General features: G+C 36.8%; 1 protein-coding gene across 3 annotated transcripts in view; it reads left to right on the top strand.

Annotated features, from left to right (window-relative positions):
* Positions 1-13,429: 13,429 nt before the first annotated feature.
* The window catches only part of LOC106869460 (translin), a 48,167-nt gene continuing 47,313 nt past the window's right edge, over positions 13,430-14,283 (top strand). For 2 of the 3 annotated variants that reach the window (XR_008264421.1, XM_052968745.1), the window contains exon 1: positions 13,430-13,562. Coding sequence is in view for 1 of the 3 variants with exons in the window: in XM_052968745.1 (XP_052824705.1) it covers positions 13,485-13,562 (78 nt within the window). In the remaining 2 variants the exon portion in view is untranslated. The remainder of the gene's footprint in view (positions 13,563-14,283) is intronic. The other variant, XM_052968746.1, reaches the window with a different exon arrangement.

Below are 14,283 nucleotides of genomic sequence, written 5' to 3'. Positions count from 1 at the left end.
GAACTCTCTCTCCCCCCTCTCTCTCTCCCCCCTCCCCCCTCTCTCTGTATGTATTTAAGTATGCATGTATATACATATATGAAGTGAACAATCATTGAAGGTGACAGTTTTCCATTTGAATATTTACCTACCATGTATTGAAAATTATTTTATTGTTCTTTTTAACTTTGTAGATGGATAAACTCATATTTATCATTAGCTAGTATTTTTATGCACTGTTACTTTCACGAAAGATTATTTACACTTGAAATTGAATCAATATGATATATGAATTAACTACTTTTATTTTCATTTTATATATATATATATATATAATCTATTAAATATACAGTCTATTTTACATGCATGCATGCATATATACATATATACATCAAACATACATATGTGCATTCATGCATACATAACTGATACATGAATATAATTACTTACTTGCCGGCTACAATCATAATGTAGTTACAAGAAGGAAAAGCTGCTATGTTAAAAGCAGATAAAATATGTAAATGAATGGAGGCAGTGCCTATAGTAGGAAAGCTATTTAAAGCTACTGCGATGAAACATGCTATATGGAATGATTGTATACAAGGCCAGCTCCAAAATTCCTAGCACTCTAGTACCAGTAATTGGTACCTTTATGATATATGTAGGTATGAGTCTAATTTCGACAGTAATTTTCTATGATTACCATTGGTTAGGACTGTAACTATATGTACTTGTACTTAAGGTTAGTATTTATAGAGAGTATATTTCTTCACTTATAAACTACCTAATATTATGGTACAACATATTCCTTCCCTAGCTTTAATCTGAACATGATATTAGGTTAAATATTAAGATTACTTTTGTTATAATGTATATTCTCCATGTGAACACTAAGCGAAGCTAATCTTTTTCTAAATCACAAAATCTTTCTAATTTTCATAGTGTTAAGTGGATGAAAGAGATATCTCCCTGTGAATAGGATGTTATTCTACTGTACTCAGTCTTTCCACACTGCAAGAAGGGAAGTCAGTATTGCAAATTTTACATCTGTTCTACAGTGATAACCATGTGTCTTGGCATGGACATAATATATTGTCAGTGTCAGAATATGACCTGGCAAGTACCTGAATACTTTCTGTTAGCCTGTCAACTTGGTTATTCATTCTCTTCCAAGGTACTAACCAAAACCCACTATTGTTACTCTCTAGAATGTATTTCTCAGTTTATCATAATTCTAAATTTATTTCAAACAACTTCTATACCTTGTTGTTTTAAAATTTCAGTCAGATTTATAATGAAACCATTGGCAGTCTTTTCTTGAGTTAACCCAGAGTGTACAACAAGTACTGTATGCTTAAAATTAATGAGAAAATATCTGGGATAACTTAATGTTAGTGAGAAGATCTGAAAGCATAAATGGTCAGATAACTCCCTGGCTCCATAAAAATGGATTGCTAACTAGAAAAAAAATACAGTTGAACTATACCATATGCATTAATATTATATATCCTACTATATGTTGTCATGGAACCTGATATATATAAATGTATGTGCTGGAAAATAACTCAATACTTTGAAAATTGTCTCCAGTATTCTATATTTTAAGCAGCTATTGCTTATTTTTCTATGTATCAATGGCAGCTTCAAATGTTTTGTTTTATCAAGAAAAAAAAAAGAATATATATTTTGCACCAATGAATATAATGCAAAGAAGAGATGAGATTTCATTGAATTGTCTGAAAAATTCTTAACACTTCAAATTTGAAAGTTATCCTTTTTACATATTTTTTTTGTCATTTATTTTAACTATATGCAAAAGCAAGAGCCTGAGGTTTTTATTGTAAAATTTGATATGAAGTTTACATTCACTTTTTTATTGTTTATGTAAGGCAGCTATTTTACGAGCATGATTCATGAGCAATGAATATGCTGAAAGACAAGAAGAGATATTTCATATTTTGAAGGGTAACTTAGGGACACAAAGTCCTTTGAGAATGTCAATATGTTACCCATTTCTGGGATTTTTAAATCCATTTCTACATGTGTTATATGTATCTTCTCTCATCTGAAATTGCCTTCTTTATTCTCAATATTCACTTGCATGCACACAAACACACACACTTGTGTATATTAGATTATAGAAATTGTTGAGAAACAGGTCTCTGTAAAAAGTTGATTTATAATGTGTGATGTTTGAATTTTCAAATGAACCATCGTTAAAGCATTTGTCTATTAAAATGTATGGAGGTAGAATAGTATGAATGGAATTGTTAAAGAATTGTCTATTTTTAGTGTATGTTCTAACTTCAATCTGTCCTCCCTTGTCAATGTAGTGTTATTAAATACAAAATTGAATTTAGTCAGTAGATTAATGAAAACAGGCTAATTCAGTTAACCAAAACTACAAATACAGATAATAAATTGAGTTGATGATCTGGATTTTACAGAAACTGTTTTTATTTTTTGTTTGTTTTCTTTTACAGCTTATATCTAATTTGCCTTGAGTATAATTTTGGGAGTATCCCCCCAAAAATATATATTTATCTTTTTTTATTCTTTTTATATCCATTTTGCTACCATGATTTGGTTTTGTGGTATTTTGTGCCAGTCTAAAATGACATGAAAAATGTATTAAAGTATTTCTTTTGGCAGCTGAATATCAAAGCTTGTATATAACATACCTGGTCTGTTTGACAATGAAAATTCAATATCATAAAACAGGACTTTTATATACTCAAAGGCATTATTGTATCAAGCTATAGATCTTGTTTATAGAGTTTTCTTGCCTTGAATGGGATATTAAAGTAAAACTACATTTATGCTTGCCATTTTTATAATTTTTTCTGCACAACTGCATAATATAGTTTATTTCTATTTTTGTAAATTATGCCAGTTAAAGTTATGTTGTGTTAGTGAAAAAAATATCAATATCAGATGTTACTTTACTTTATAAAAAAATATGATAATCTTTATTATTCACCCCAAATAATGATAGATTTTTATCTTGCAATTCTTCATTTCACTCAAATCATTCCATTTCTTCAGAAGTAGGCATGCTATTTTATCATGGTATATATATCTTCTTATATACAAATGACACTTGTCTCTTATCACCCACTGCCACAAAGTTTGATTGTTCAATATTGTTATCAACAAGCCACTTTGCAATGTTCAGGTTTTACTAGTCAGACAATATGATGTTACAGAGTGTAGGTATGCTCATGGTGATCCAAACTTGCAATACAGTTTTAAAAAATAGTTGTTATATTTCTCATAATGTGTTCCTTGAGAAAGCTATAAATATTGTACAATCTCATTTTCCTGTAAGTCAAAATCTTAAATATTTTACCTATGAAACAAATTGAATATTCTTGAGAAATTCAAAAGTTACTATCTAGTTTAACAATAAAATAGCAATGGAAATGAGTTAGGTAAATATTTTTTAGCTATTCTGAGTATAAAGTCCATTGGATATAGATATAAGCAATTAGTGGCTTGTTTCAAAATGTTTTATTTTATCTGGAATTATCTGATGTATGTTCAGATTAAATAATTCTTAACTTTTCTCTTTTTCTTTTAGAAATAAAATTCTTAAAACTATTTTGTTTGTGAAGTTAAATGCATGAAGTATTGAAAGTTGTGAACAATGTTTAATTTTATTTACCCATTCATGATTTAAATATTTTTTTCAATATTATATCAATAAACTGGCAAAAGTAAAACTTCATTTACAATATTTAATCTCTTTAATTCTGGTGGGAATATATGTACTTTTACAAATCGTATTCTGTTGTTAGACTCATAAACTCTTTCACACATGCAATCCATTTACTTGAACTCCACCATCCAAAATATCACCTGTCTTTCTTTCTTTTCCAAGTAATGCTATTTTAACTATTAGTAAACCACTAGGTCTTTGATTATTTAAGCTACTTTTGCTGGTTATATCATGGAGTACTGGGCTTTGAAACAGTCCTGTTACACTGATTACAATACTCTCAACAAAGGACACAATGATAGTTTTGACACAGTTAGACATGTTTTTATTATTTTAACATATAAATGTGTTTAAATATTAATGTTAATCAATGTGGCGACCCTTGGCAGTGAGCACTCGTGTAGTCGAAGCCCTTCCTTGTGCTGACAGAAAACTTCAGATCATCGACGTTGCTGTGGTGGACCTTGCAGGCCTTACCCTCAAGATATGCCCACATGCTGTAGTCGAGAGGGTTGAGGTCAGGCAACTGCAGCAGCCAAAAGGCCTTCGACCAGAAGTTCATGTTCAACTCCAACCACTCTTGCACAGCCTTGACTGTGTGGGCTGGGGTAACATCCTGCTGAAAGATGTAATCCACCTTCATGATCTTTCTCTCTCAGCGCAGGTCTTTTGTGACCAAGATGTCCCTGTAGTTGGCTGCGGTGAGCCTGTAACCAGCTGCAAACCACATTGGCAGCATGTTCTCGCCATTTGAAGTCATGACATGGAGCATCATCACAGAGGGCCGGTGCTTGGTCATGGACACATAGCAGACTTTAGAGATGTCCTGGCCGAAGCTGAACACACAGTCATTCTGCTTGTTGATGACTGAATCAACCTTGAAGGTTTTTTCATCAGAATAAATGAGAATTCAATTGCCATGACATTTCAAGTCATTGGGAAGGTGATGACTACACTCCAGATGTTGTACTCACATATGGTCGGTGAACAGAGGCTTTTCCACGCACCTCAAGCTCTCACTGCCCTCTTCCTTGATGGCCCTGAACACTGTGGGCACCAAGATGTTGTTGTTCTTCGTGAGTGCAGTCATTTTGGGCTTCAGATCACTTTTCAAGGACTTTCTAACAACCAAATGGTTGACAACTTGAGGTTTGCCTGATTGAGGTCAATCTTTGAGCTCTTTCCATTCTTGAGTCTCTCCATGTTTCTATGGACAGTCATCCAGCTGACATTGAGCCACTTGGTGATGTCCAACTTGTTGTGGCCCTCACATAGGAGAGCAAAGATCTCAATTCTTTTTGGTTTTATCTCAATCATCAGCTCCAGCTCGTATCCAAGCATTGGGTTCTTCAGTCTCCATCCAGTCTCCTCAGCAGATGTTTGTGCCAAATGTGACTTTGGAGTCCAAGTTGGTGGTGAAAGAGTCATGGGCAGAATTCGCATAGGATAGTTGGTGTGGGTCGAGGATGTTGAAGATACTCCTTTCTTCTGTGTTTTACCTCCTCATTCTGTTGTCTGTTCTGCTTGAAGGAGCTGGCTCCATTTCAGATGGCGGTCATCGAGGCTGTCTTATCCATGGCAATCTGTTCCCATGAGGATGGCTGGATGTTAGTTTGAACCAGAGTCCGTTTCAGCTGGTCTTTAAAACGGAATTTCGGGCCACCTCTGGGTCTTGTTCTGATTGCAAGTTCTCTGTAGAGCATGATTCTTGGGAGACGAGAGGGCTCCATATGTTGGATGTGACCTGCCCAGCAGAGATGATGGCAAAGAATGGTGGCTTTGATGCTTGGTAGTGAGGCATAGCGAAGAACCTCATTGTTGGTAATATGATCTTCCCTTTGAATATTGAGGATCTGTTGTAGCTGAGATTGCTGGAAGCATTCAAGGTGCAGCATCCAAGTCTCAAGTGTAGAGAAGAGTTGACAGGACAATAGCACAGAAAACAATGATTTTTGTCGGGATGGTCAGTGCGTGATTGAAGAATACACGTGGCTTAGTCTACCAAAAGCAGAGTGGGCTGCCCTGTTCTGGTTTTCCCAGTCCTTTTCACACATGGGGGTCTTTGAAAGAATACACCCAAGCTATGAGAAGTGTTCAACTTCTAGGAGTTGGCCATTGATGCTAATGTTCATTGGTGGACTTTTCTGGCCTGGTGCAGGTTGGATCAGAGTCTTGGTCTTTAATATGTTTACCTGCATCCCAAAAAGCATTCATAAGCCACGTTGTAAAGATTGGTCATCTATAGTCTGGCTTGGAGTGGCATTGTCATCGGCATACTGCATCTCACACACTGAGATGGCGAAGGTGCTTGTCTTTGCGCGGAGACATGTGAGATTGAATAGTCCGCCATCCAAACGATAGTGCATGTTGATGGAAAGTGAGTCTAATGGGACTTCATTGAACATGGCGGCCATGTACAAAGAGAAACAGGTTGGTGCCAGGATACATCCTTGCTTAAGACCCCCAGTGAAGGGAAACGAGTCTGTGAGGACATTTTGATGGCATACCCTACCCACCATGCCGTTGTAAAGGGAGCAGACCAGGGCAATGAAGTCCTCTGGACATCCAAACCATGCAAGACAGGGAACCTTGTTAAAGGCTTTCTTTAGATCCCAGAAGATGAACATTGCAGGCTGTTGTTGTTCTTGACACTTCTCCTGCAGTGGGCAGACACAAAAGATCATGTCGATTGTGCCTTGAGAGGACGGAAAGCCACACTGGGACTCAAGGAGGACATCTTCCGCAAGGATGAGGAGGTGATTGAGTAGGATATGAGCGAAGATCTTGCTTGCAATACTCAGGAGTAAGATGCCCCGATAATTCTTGCAATCCTCTCAGTCTCCCTTCTTGTAGATGATGATGATAGTTGCATTGCAGAAGTCATTCGGGAGGGTCTTGCTTTCCCAGATCTTGAGGATAAGGAGTGTCAGATGATTTCTCAGCTCGGACCTTTATGCGTGAAAATCTCAAACAGGATGTCTGGTCCTGGAGCTTTGCCCTGTTTCATGCACTTGAATGCCTTTGTTGAACTTATGGGGTGAGGGCGACAGGCACATCCAGTGGTGGATAGGGAGCTGTGGAGTGTTTTGGGGGAAATCGTCTGAAGTGCATGAGTGGTCATTAAGCAGGCTCTCGAAATGGGAATTCCAGCAGTTGAGGATTCCCTGGGTGTTAGTTATTGTAGAGCCAGCTGCGTTCTTCAGGCCACCCTCTGATGACCTTGTGGGGCCAAAGATCTCCTTAGTTGCGGCATAAAAGCAGTGCCAGTCTCAGTCTACATAGTTTTGCATCTCCTTTGCTTTTCTCTGTCACCAGATGTTCTGAACTCCTCTAATTCCTCGCTGGCATTCCACTGATGCTTGCTGGTGTTTTCGTTTGTTCTCCACAGTGGCATGGCTCTTGAAGGTGAGGCGCATCTGGAGTTTAGCTTTTATGAGATGGGAGATGGTTTCATCATTCTTGTCAAACCAGTCTTGGTTCATCTTCCGAGCAAAGCTGATCGTCTCTTCAGCGGCAGTGGTCATGGCATCACGAAGGCTGGTCCAGCGATCCTCAATGGAGGTCGGCTCTGGGAGGTCCATCAAGTGTCTCTCAATGGATTCCCTGAAGTCTTGGGATGCCTCTGAGTTCTGGAGTTTGGCACAGTTGAAGCGTTGGCAAGGTGTGTTTGCTGAGACCTGCTTTGGTGGACGGTGGATCTTGATGTCAAGGCAAGAAATAAGAAGGCGGTGACCCATCCACCAGGCATGGAGCAGGTGATGTGTACATCTCATCTGTCCTTGGATCTTGTCAGAATGTAGTTGAGGATGTGCCAGTGTTTAGACCGTGGGTGTTTCCAGGTCGTCTTTTGTCGGGCAGGGAGACAAAATAGGGAGTTGGTGATGACGAGTTCATACTCAGCACAAAGGCCCAGGAGGAGCTGGCCATTGATATTGCATTTCCCAATGCCGAGATGACTAAGAATGCCGTTCCACAGACAATGGTCACTGCTGACTCTGCCATTAAAGCCCCCTAACAGGACAAGTTTGTCATGCATGGGGACTGTCTGGATGGTGTGGTCCAGTAGATTGTAGAACAAAGCCTTGACGTCATCTTCAGAAATCAGTGTAAGGTATCAGGCATTCGCTGACAGCAGTTGGGACGAGTCTGTGTTGATCTACGAGTTTCATTTTGATGGCAAAGCCAACTCCATGGATGCATGGTTTGTTAGGATTCTTCCCCTTCCAAAAAAATGGTGTATCTGCGAAGCCTAGTCTCGCTTGAGGCTGCCACATTGATGTTAAAACAGGCAAGTTCCTTGCAGACAAGGGCTGTACGTTGCTCCGGACGATTAATGTCACGCTGTCCTGGAAAGTGCGGATGTTCCAGACCCCAAAAGTGAGAGGTTGTGAAACAAAGGATTTAGTAGTCGATGATGGACTCCAGACAGCATCGCTCTCAGAATCATTGGGGCACACAAGCTCTTCCACCATGGCAAAGAATGACTATTGGAGAAGTTACTGGCCGAGTGTGTGCACGTGGCCATTGCGCAGCCTCAATAACCTCAAACAATTCACTCAGTGACTGGCTTCATCTTTCTACTCTTTGAGTCTCAAAAAGAAAAAAAAGCCCAATGCCAATGGTATTGCTAGTGCCAGAGGCAGGTCTAGAAAGCTGGAAGCCTCTAGTCTGTGACCACACATTGGTCGCTCTCCAAAGAATAGCTGTAACATTCGAACTCAGCAGCTGGACTCATGACTGGGCTGACCTCTTTAAGATTACTGCAACCCACCCCTTAAGGGAGAGCCCCTAGAAAAGGTGGGGTAAATATCAGACACGGCAACTCGATCTGGCCAGCATACTGCGGCTGACGGACCTCCCACTCAGTGGTCAGAACTCTACTTCTGCTCATCCATCATTGACTACTAAATCCTTTGTTTCACCACCTCTCACTTTTGGGGTCTAGAACGTCCGCACTCTCCAGGACAAATGTGACGTTAATCATCCAGAGTGATGTACAGCCCTTGTCTGCAAGGAACTTACCCATTTCAACATCAATGTGGTAGCCTCGAGTGAGACTAGGCTTCCCTGATAAGGCAGCATCAGAGAAGCTGGTTCCAAATACACCATTTTTTGGAAGGGGAAAAATCCTAACAAACCACACATCCATGGAGTTGGCCTTGCCATCAAAACGAAACTTGTGGATCAACACAGACTTGTCCCCCTATCTCAATGGAAAAGACATTTTAATGACACATGCTGGAAAAATAGAACTTTAAGTATGTTTGGCAGCACTTTTTCTATTACACACATTAACCTTTCGAACAATCAGAACTGAGTGTAACAGGACTCTTGCAAAGCCCATTGGTGATCAAAGATTCCAAAGTTTGGAACTTATGTGTTTCAGACTACCTCCCTCCATTTGAGGTTGAGAAATAGTAGTTATTGAATTAGTTGTTTGGTATTTGGTTATCAACCGTATAGTAATCATTTCTATAGCTTCTTTTTCTGTGAATTGGAGTTATTTCACAACACTGTTGGATTTAAGCTTAATTCTGCTCCTCACTGCAAAGGAATATAGCTTATTTTTTATAAGATTCTTTCCTTAGGACCTGTATGACATAGTTTGATATGTCAAAAGTAATGATCCTAGCCAGGATAACTCCTGGAATCAAACTACTCAAACTACAAAATTACCCACACCCGCAAAATAATTTAATATTTAATAATAATATTTTTCCTTACAAAAAATCTATGCAAAAGTTTTTAGGTTTGTCTAATGTTGATCTAGTGACAATCTTAATGTTGTGTTTGTGTTATACAATAAATAAGATTACTACTTGGAGTTGTTAGTTATTCTAGTAATTAATTTTGCCAGCATTGAACTTTTCATTGGACATTTCTCTTTCTGTAATATATGTAATATGTGTGTGTGTGTGTGTTTGTTTTTATGTCCAGTTATAATAAAAATAATTATTCATTAATCTGATGGGTTACTCTATACTTTTGTCATAGAGTACAAATTTATTATTCTTATACAAGAATTTTGTTGACAGTGACTTCATAGTTTTGGCTAGCAAAATATATATATTATTCTTGTATAAGAATAATATATGTTGAAAAAGAAAAGGAAAATATAGAAAGTTTCTAACAATACAGAAAGTTTTACAAAAAGCTTTATATTTCAGGTGCAAAGGTCCATCCTCAGAAGGAAGCAGTCCAAGAAACGTCTAGTTACATTGATTTCATTATTTTATTTAAATTGCTCAGCTTTTGGGTTAGTAGCAATAGCATCAACTCTTTAATTGTTGGTCGTTGTGACATATTTTCACATGGTGGGGAAAAATGATGTTAGTGGTGTTTGTTATGATTTTGGTCACAGTTGCTGTGATGTCTTCATAAAAGTCACCAGCCCATCTCCGGTTGATTGTTAATTTTCAGGTTGAGGCAGTGGATCAGTATAGCCTCCTTAATACAAAAATTTCCAATGTTCCTCTCGAAGGACAGTATGATGGCATCTGTCTCTTTGGTAAGTTACCACATTTTCCCAGGTGTTTGTGGAAGGAAGACACATCAGTAGTGAAGTGCTCCTTTATTCGGACATGGAGTGACTGGACTGTGCTACCAATGTAACAGTTGTTGCATTAGGAGCATTATATCTAGTATACTACATATGTGTATAGACACATGTTAGTGTTGTGAATAGGGCAGTTCACCAGTATGCAGGGCGCATGGCCACCTCATTGATGGGTGTTTACATAGAAACAGTCTTGAATGGGTCAGTAGGATGTGGAGGCTTTCTCTGTGGATGGCTTTGTAAATACATCACAATGACCAACGGTTGGATAGTTTTTTGCACCAGTTGTTGCTACTGCTGCTAACCCAAAAGCTGAGTAGTTTAAATAAAATAAAGAAATAAGCATACTGAAAATGAATGGGTTATTTTCCTTGGAAGCTTAAAAATCATTACTCCTACTGTTCACTCACACCCAAATGTTATTCCTTCCGCCATTTACTCGAGCATTTTTTCAAAATCAATTTATACTTAAAACCTCCCCAGACACATAAGCAATGTGTGTGTGAAGTTTAAGAAAAATTGGCCGAGCCATTTTGGCGCAAAACGCGGACATACCGATACACACACACACACTTTTAGTTTTAATATGTAAGATATATATATCAGGTTGAGTGAAAAGTAAGCAACGTTTTGAACCATGAAGAGTTTGCACCAGATTTTTGCAGAGTTTTAAATTGTTTTTAGACATTTTTTGCAATTATCTGATAATACAGACATTGACTTGCACAAATGCATCAATAAATTAACAGTGATATTTTTTTCACTGTTGTTACTACCATCTGAAATGGAACTGTCAAAGCACGATATTCGATCAATTTTGCTATTCAACTTCAAAAAAGGATGTAAAGCAGCTGAAACTGCTTGTGATATCAATGAAACATTTGGTGAGGAAATGACCAGTGAGTGGTCACCTTGAAAATGGTTTAAACGATTTCCCACTGGAGACCTGAGCCTTGAAGATCATGGGCATAGCAGACACCTATCTGTAATCGATGACAGTCAATTGAAGACCATCATTGAAAAAGATCCACGTAAAACCACTCCAGAACTGGCTTTTTCCTTTCCTTATACTTTATTTATTGATTTTTCAAATAGTGAATATATATCTATATATATTCTTTACTTGGATTGTACCGGTGGACTTGGATGTTTGACATCCATTTTATTATTGTTTTGCTACTTCGGTAGTCCTGTGTTATTTGTTCAACCTGGTAGAATGGAAAAGATTGCTGTTGACGTATCTATGAAGGATATTCCAATTCCATCTAAGAAAGAATTTTTGAAAGACCTGGTAATTAAAACTACTGAATTTATTCATTGACTCAGATGGAAAACATTTTATTTCGATAGAAGGACTGAGTTGCCAGATATTGATCAAGGAGCTGTTAATGAAAATATATATAAGAAAATTTTTAAAACTATGAAATTTCCGCCTTTGAATAGTCATCTTACTTGTTTTGAAAATGAATTATGGGACATCATTAAGAATGTTAAGTCTAAAAAATTCCCCATTAAGGGTCAAAGTCATTTATTGAAATTGAAATCAATTGTTTCTGACCGGAAACTTATATAATCGTGACATTAATCTTTATCACAAGCTATTAAAAAAAGGAAATTACCAAAGCATACAAATAGCTGATCAGAATGTTTTGAGGACGAATAATTTAATTGCTAAAAGTATTATGGAAGATTATCATTTGGAGGATTACCATTTCTTCCTAAAAGACCTAGATTCCTTTTAAAAGGCTAAAAGGATAATTTTTATTGTAACCCCACAATGCACCTGATTTGCCCAGGGAAATCAGATTTGGGGAGACTCAGTAAAGCCATTTTAGACAAGTATATTCCAATTCTTGAGGTTAAAATAACGTTGCATCTTTGGTCTAACTCTTATGAAGTTATTGATTGGTTTAATAAAGTCGAGAATAAGGGTAGGAATAGATTTATTCAAATAGATATTAACAATTATTATTCTTCGATTAATCAAGTTGTTTTAAACAAGGCCCTAATATTTGCTAAGAGTAATTCTGACCTAAGTATGGATGAAATTAAGATCCTTTTAGTGGCTAGATGATCTGTTATTGTATTTGGGAATAGGTTTTGGGTTAGAAAAGATAGTTATGACAGGTTATAAAATTTTTATAAAACTTTTATAAAAATTTTCTTACAGTAAAGCTTTTATATTGGTAACTTTTATAAAATTTTCTTACAGTAAAGCCAATGTTGCATTTATTTGTAATAAAGGTTGTTTTTTTTTTCCTCAGCTTGTAGCAACGAGAAAGTTGCAGTCTTAGATAAAGTCTTGACTGAGACTGGCAATGTGGAATAGTTCAAACACACAAAATGGTCCACTGGCATGATCATGCAGTTAGTAGCAGAAATGAGCCAGCATTCTGTAGAGAATTAGTGGACAACATAATTGACAAAATGCTTGGAGTGTTAGTTGTTGATAAAGACACATTTAGAAAGCTCTTACAAAGGACTTTCAGATTGAAGATTATAAGCAACTTCCAGAATTCTATGGCTGTTCCAGACAAGATGTACAAGTATAGCAGTTTGAACTGCAGTCTTATCTCAGATGTAGTTGAAGCATACCTGCTCTCATCAACTGACTGTAAATTCTTCCCTGTGGGCCTACATCAAACAGCTACTGGATCATGTAGGATGAATACAATGCCACGTATCTCCATAGTAAAATTTATGTAGTTTTCTTGTAACAAGAAGGTGGCTATGACAAAAAGAGGGGTGGAGGGCACAAAATGTTTGAGAACTGTTCTTTTCTTTTCCAATAAAGTAAAAGAGGGTAAGAGTAGAAAGTAAGCTTTATGAAAGGAGGATGAAAATTGCAAGTATTTGATGGAGTGGGATCAATGTTTAAGATTTGTTTACAGGAGTGTTTTGCTTTAGTAAGTTGGTGGGGGGGGGGGGAGAATCAGGCTCTATGTTGAGTATCTTGATTTATTCTACGTAGTTTTCCGTTTTGGATTAATTATCATATCTTGTATTTATAATTATAATTTTGCCTTTGTAATTTTTATTATTATCCGATATAAATCGCGTCTATGTATTTGTCTCTTCAATCAGTGTTGTAGCGGAAAAAAAAGAAGATTATTACAATAATACCATGTGTGTCTTGAGTAACAGTGCTGTGCAATACGAATCTAAAAGTGCAATACGAATCTAAAAGTTTAGCTCCGCACGTTTTTAGCATTCGTCTTCTATATCAACAGAATGGCTCATGAATCTGATTTGACGCTTATGTTTGCTTCTTTCCAAAAATATTTGGATTCTGAACGTGAAATTCGAGAGGTAAAAGGAAGTTAACTAATAATTTGTTATTTTTATTTTGTATGCATTAGTTGTGTATATGTCATAGCTCTAGTGTCTGGCATGTATTTCTCTCTCCACTGTTTTTACTTCCAAACGCAGCGCCTACACGTTTTGATATGCAAACAAAACATGTACTAAATACATGAAGTAGTAGAATTTATTTATTCCTTCGAAGCTGATTTTTCACTCCGCTGTTTCTATGAATTTCTTACTATGTACGATCCTTCAAGTTACAAAAAGATAGTCTTTTTGTTTAAGTAACTATGGCGTGAATGATCCTCTTCGAACGAATGTAAAAATGACAAGGTTCTAAAAAGTGTACATGTTTATATATTATATATGGAAATAAAAATTGATTCTGTATATTTTGGCACTTGATGTAATTGATGTATTTTTACACCCATCTCCTACAAAAAAAAAAAGGCACTTTTTCGTTTAAGCGTGACAGCTTGACCGAGGCGAGAGTTGCTAGATTAAGGCTACGGATCAATGTAAACTGACAATTTCGAGACAGCTAAAATATTATTTAATAAGAAATGAAAATTTAAGCGTGACAGCTAAAATATATTTAATAAGAAATGAACATTAAAACAAAAATACTCAGACCAATCAAAATTATAGATTGTTAACATATCTCACACCAATCAACAGATTCTGGAACGGATCATCATTTATTGTTAAAAATATTTTAGCTGTCACG

This window comes from Octopus bimaculoides, chromosome 6, assembly GCF_001194135.2.
Source record: "Octopus bimaculoides isolate UCB-OBI-ISO-001 chromosome 6, ASM119413v2, whole genome shotgun sequence".
Lineage (NCBI taxonomy): Eukaryota > Metazoa > Mollusca > Cephalopoda > Octopoda > Octopodidae > Octopus > Octopus bimaculoides.
Note: the sequence above shows the minus strand (reverse complement) of the source record. Positions and strands in the feature narration are given on the sequence as shown.